General features: G+C 40.0%; 1 protein-coding gene across 1 annotated transcript; it reads right to left on the bottom strand.

The window, feature by feature from the left end:
* Window positions 1-888, bottom strand: DI09_382p10 (uncharacterized protein; the record flags this gene model as incomplete). The annotated part of the gene is made up of 3 exons (XM_013382345.1): window positions 1-289; window positions 444-688; window positions 754-888. Coding segments are annotated over 3 exons (669 nt in total), but the record flags the coding sequence as incomplete, so codon positions are not given.
* Between the last annotated feature and the right edge of the window lie 108 nt (window positions 889-996).

A 996-nucleotide genomic window follows, 5' to 3' on the forward strand; every position in this document is an offset into this window, starting at 1 on the left:
AGCATAAACATCGACTTTTTCGGCATATCCCCTTTCGTCATACATCTCAGGAGCCATAAATTCGGGGGTACCAATGACGGTATACTTTTTTCCCACTTTCATCTTGGCAGTGCCCATGTCGCCTATTTTGACTTCACCGTGAGCTCCATTAATAAAGATATTGTCGCATTTGATGTCCCGGTGAATGATTGGCGGGCTATGTGAGTGCAGATACAAAAGCCCATTTAAAATTTGTCTTGTCCATGAACGGACAATTTTTAAACACGGCTTTTTAAGCTTTTGAATATACCTAGAATGTAAAAATAAAATTTAGAAAGCGGAAAGATAAAGTTTAGAAAGCTGAAACATAAAGTTTAGAAAGCGGAAAGATAAAGTTTAGAAAGCTGAAACATAAAAATTGAATTCGCAAGCTTTAAAAAAGCGGTAAAATTAGTCAGACTTACTCTCGAAGTGTCCCGGATGTAATTAATTCAGTGATAAACACAAACTCTCCATTGTTATACCAGGCATCGCGAAAGGTAATTATATTGGGATGTCGGACCTGCTTTAAGATTTCAATCTCCTGGGAAAACTCTGTAGATTCTTGCTTGGATGTTTGGAAGCAATTCCAGGCAACCTCATAGCCGTCCTTAAAATCTAGAGCTTTCCACACAACTTTATAAGCTCCCTTTCCAAGGATCACGTTTAGCTATACAATAAATGCTTTCGAATTCATACCTTTCCATATTTCCCGGTGGGATCGTACTCGATTACCCGTTCATCATCAATATGAGCATGATATGTTTGGGAATCGTCAGAAGAACCGTTGGTTGGCTTTTTCGAGATAGCAGCAGTACAAGAAGATTGGGAAGTAAGTGTGCTAACCTGTGGGGATTGCTGCATGGGCATTGATTGATGCAGCTGTATTTGATTTGGCGAGCCTGGTGTCGCTCCAGGAAAGCTCCCAGAACAGGTAAGAGCATTTTGTGAAGTAAGTGATAGTTGAGGAGATGTACT

The sequence above is a fragment of the Mitosporidium daphniae genome (genome assembly GCF_000760515.2).
Source record: "Mitosporidium daphniae strain UGP3 chromosome Unknown contig-380, whole genome shotgun sequence".
Classification (NCBI taxonomy): Eukaryota; Fungi; Microsporidia; genus Mitosporidium; species Mitosporidium daphniae.